Raw genomic sequence first — 3,545 nt, 5'->3', positions numbered from 1 at the left:
AAACATAAGGGCCGTCAGAAACAGGGAAAGAGTTGAAGGCGCCATCGCTCTACAGATGCTTTCTCGTCGACAGTATTTTGCTTTCAGTCTCCAAGTCAGCGGCAGGCGTCTCATTACACACGAAGAGCGCCCCGCTATTTAAAGAGGTACCCGTAGCAACCGTCGACTGTTCCGTCAACAAACCGTTGCTCTCTCTCTCCTCCCCTCCCTCTCTCTCTCTCTCTCCTCCCCTCCCTCTCTCTCTCTCTCTCTCTCTCTCGCTCTCTCTCTTTAAATATTGTGGGAAGGCAGTGGCGGTTTAAAAAAAAAATTTTTTTAGCAAAAGCGATTGCCAAGTAAGGACCAAGTTGTGCGCAGCCACTCTCCCGATCCACCCCAGAGAACGACAGGACCCAACGTGCACAGCGCGCGCGGCAGCTTTTTCCCGCCGGGTCCATGTCAGCCAATGCACGGCCTCCACCTAGTTCTGGCTGGTCGAGTGGAACCTTAAACTGACAAGTTGAGCCCCTCCCAAAAGTAAGTTTCCATGCAGTTGACGATTATTTACTTGCTCTGCAAGTGTGACTGATCGCAAACGATTAAAAGCAGTGCCTCACTATTAATTTTTTCGCGATGCAGCTTTCCCGAGCTGTTGCACCTCATAACGTTTTACGTGTTACTACTTGTCCATGTTATCTTTGTGAACTTGGCGCGCCAGTTTTCATTTCACCTAATTAAACAAGGCAAGAACATGCGTCTGCAATCCATGGCAGTGGATGGTTTGGCAAGGATGATAGGTATTTTAATGCATCATTAAAATCTGTATTTCACAAATTAACATACAGTTCATGGAGGTGCCTTTGTATACAATGACTGTTTTTGACGACAACCGTTGCATGGAATTACTGTCAGTAATCAAATAATTATTATGTAGGGGAAGGGCTCCTAATATGGACCACCATTTTATTATAGCTAATAACTAGCTTGTTTTAACACCAAGTATAATATTTTGCATGGTGGTTGTTCTTTGTCTCGGGTACCCTCAAGTTGAATTGCAGCTAGCAAGCTGTGCTAGAAACTCAGCAAAAAATTAAATAAAGAAAACGTTGCTAGTGGTCTATATTAGGAGCCCATGCTCCTAATATGGACCTGTGAGGCTCCTATTATGGACCACTTTCAAATACTCCACAAACATTCAAAATAACACGCTACAACCAAGTATGTCACTTTAAAGTTTATTCAAACGTAAACCTGAACAATTTCATTCAGTTCAACAAGAAGAAGAATCAAAATACAACATAACAGTAACGAAGAACAGAAACGAAGCGAACTCATCAAAATTGACAGGGAGAGATCGATTCGTAGTGCAGTGAAATTCAACAATTACGACAAAAGAATCAATGGTTCGTATGTGTGAAGTAGAAACACCAACAACTTTAAACCTCATCTCTAATGTCGAAATTGTGTATGCTGATAAATGAGCAAATGCCCTTGCGATAAAATCTGATAAACTGTAAAACTACGACACATAAATACATCGTCAACAGGAACAAAACAGATACATATCGTGAAACAAATTGAACAAGTCAACATGTACAATTTATGTTCATTACTTTCGAAGTTAAATTCGGCAAAAAGTGTCAAAGAAACGACGGGTGGGGGTGGGGGGGGGGGGGTATAGGGGGGGGTGTATAAGGGGGGGGGGGGTAACGGGGGGCCAGGAAGAAGATAAAAATGGTACCGTGCCTTGATGATTTGGTTTAAACACAATTTTATTCAAAATACATGACATGAAACAATTGACAAAAATTCAGCTAGGACACCAACTCAAGCAGATGCTTATTTGACGTGACCATAACAATGCTAAGTTACACAAGTTTTCATGATGGTGGACAACACAATTATTAACCAGAAGAACAAATTGTAGGAGTGGGGTATGGGGAACTTAATCAAAACAGGAGGATTTACAGAGAAAAAAAAATTAATCAAATAAAAAAAAAATAATGATAAAAAAAGGTGAATGAAGCGCGTGGGACGAGAACATCGATGCTGAGACATGCAATAAATAAGTTCAGATAAATGTACATTTTCATGGAGAGGGCAGCATAGTTCGTTACGAATGTATGGAAGAAAACAACCACACACACACACACACAAAAGAGAACAGCAAAACAAAAACAAAAACTCAATGATAACTATTACTTATGTTAAATATGTAATTGATGCAACAACACTGAGAGGCGGGTTTACGTTCTCCTGCACACAACATACACAATGCCAGTACGTGGGCTAATCCTTCAAGTTAGTCGACCAGATTCAGCAATAAAGGATTGGACCGACTCGAAAATCAATGTATTTATGCGAAATGAATGTTGCTCGCTGCCTCTTAATAATGTTTCCACGTGTCTAAAATTGGCAGGCATACGAGCATTTTCAAACAACGTGCAGTATAACAAGTAATTGATGATTTAATGTGAATGAAATAAGTGTCTGAAGGTCATTGCTAATTATTAAAGAAAACATAATATGGGGGGTGGGAGGTGGTGAGGTTAACACAACCTGGGAATCGTCTGTCGAGTTTGCAAGATGAGTTGCGTTGTAATCCCGAACGCATAATGCAAAGCTGCTCTTAGTGATTATCACTTTGGTAAACAGTGGCCACCCGATCAGCCCTACCTTCATAGGAAAGGCTCTGAAGGTAAACCTATCCCATGTATCCTAAAACCAAACAAAACATGACACCGGTGGAGGTTAGGAAACCAGGCACATCTTGCACTGAGCAGCGCCGAGAGATTGATGCGAGATAAAGTTTATAATTATGTGACCCTCCACTAGGGAATGAGTCGCATGTCACCTTTGCATGATTTTCATATTTTTACATTTTCCTCAAGAGTTTTTTATGCTCTATCCAGTGGTGAAACCCGTTTTAGAAAAGAGCGAAAACTGTTTGAGTTATAAGCCTGTGACTTAAGGCCCGTCCAGACACTCCCGGCCGACCCTGTCCACATTTGACTTATGCTCAAAACGGCCCACGTGGGAGCGCCGCAGCGTGCTATGATCGCGAAGCGTTATTTGCAGAAGAATAGCGCGTGTTCTAATTTCTATGACACAGACATAGAACGACGGAAATTTGACCAATCAGAGCAAACCAGAGCGATGACGTCAGCCGCTCGCGGCGCAGCAGTCGAATGCAACTGAACCTTCTTGTCAGCTGACCCGCTCCACTGATACCGCGTTGTGAAAAGAATCGTCGATGTGTGGCCACTCGGCAAATCCCGCGCGACGCACAAAACGGCCTGCGGCGCATAGAGCGTAAAACGGCGGCCAAGTCTGGACAGGGCTTAAGGTGACCCTCACACTGTTACCAGACACTCCCCGGACTTATATTAAGCCTAGCGCAGAACCGCGCGAGGTGACATGCAACTCATTTCGTGGTGGAGGGTCACATATTTACTGCCGTGGACTGGTCGGGGGGGTTGAGGGGGGGGGGGGGGGTAAAAATCGGGTTCAACGGGTAAAAAGGAAGTGGATTCTGCATTGTCAACATCAATCTGCTGTCATTCCTG

At 43.4% G+C, this 3,545-nt stretch overlaps 1 protein-coding gene across 1 annotated transcript in view; it reads right to left on the bottom strand.

Annotated features, from left to right (window-relative positions):
- LOC138964525 (prion-like-(Q/N-rich) domain-bearing protein 25) overlaps positions 1 to 165 on the bottom strand; it is a 39,667-nt gene extending 39,502 nt beyond the window's left edge. The window contains exon 1 of the mRNA XM_070336509.1: positions 1 to 165. This exon is cut by the window's left edge and continues 4 nt beyond it. Within this exon, the coding sequence (XP_070192610.1) occupies positions 1 to 114 (114 nt within the window). The 5' untranslated portion in view covers positions 115 to 165.
- Between the last annotated feature and the right edge of the window lie 3,380 nt (positions 166 to 3,545).

The sequence above is a fragment of the Littorina saxatilis genome, linkage group LG4 (genome assembly GCF_037325665.1).
Source record: "Littorina saxatilis isolate snail1 linkage group LG4, US_GU_Lsax_2.0, whole genome shotgun sequence".
NCBI classification, from domain to species: domain Eukaryota; kingdom Metazoa; phylum Mollusca; class Gastropoda; order Littorinimorpha; family Littorinidae; genus Littorina; species Littorina saxatilis.
Note: the sequence above shows the minus strand (reverse complement) of the source record. Positions and strands in the feature narration are given on the sequence as shown.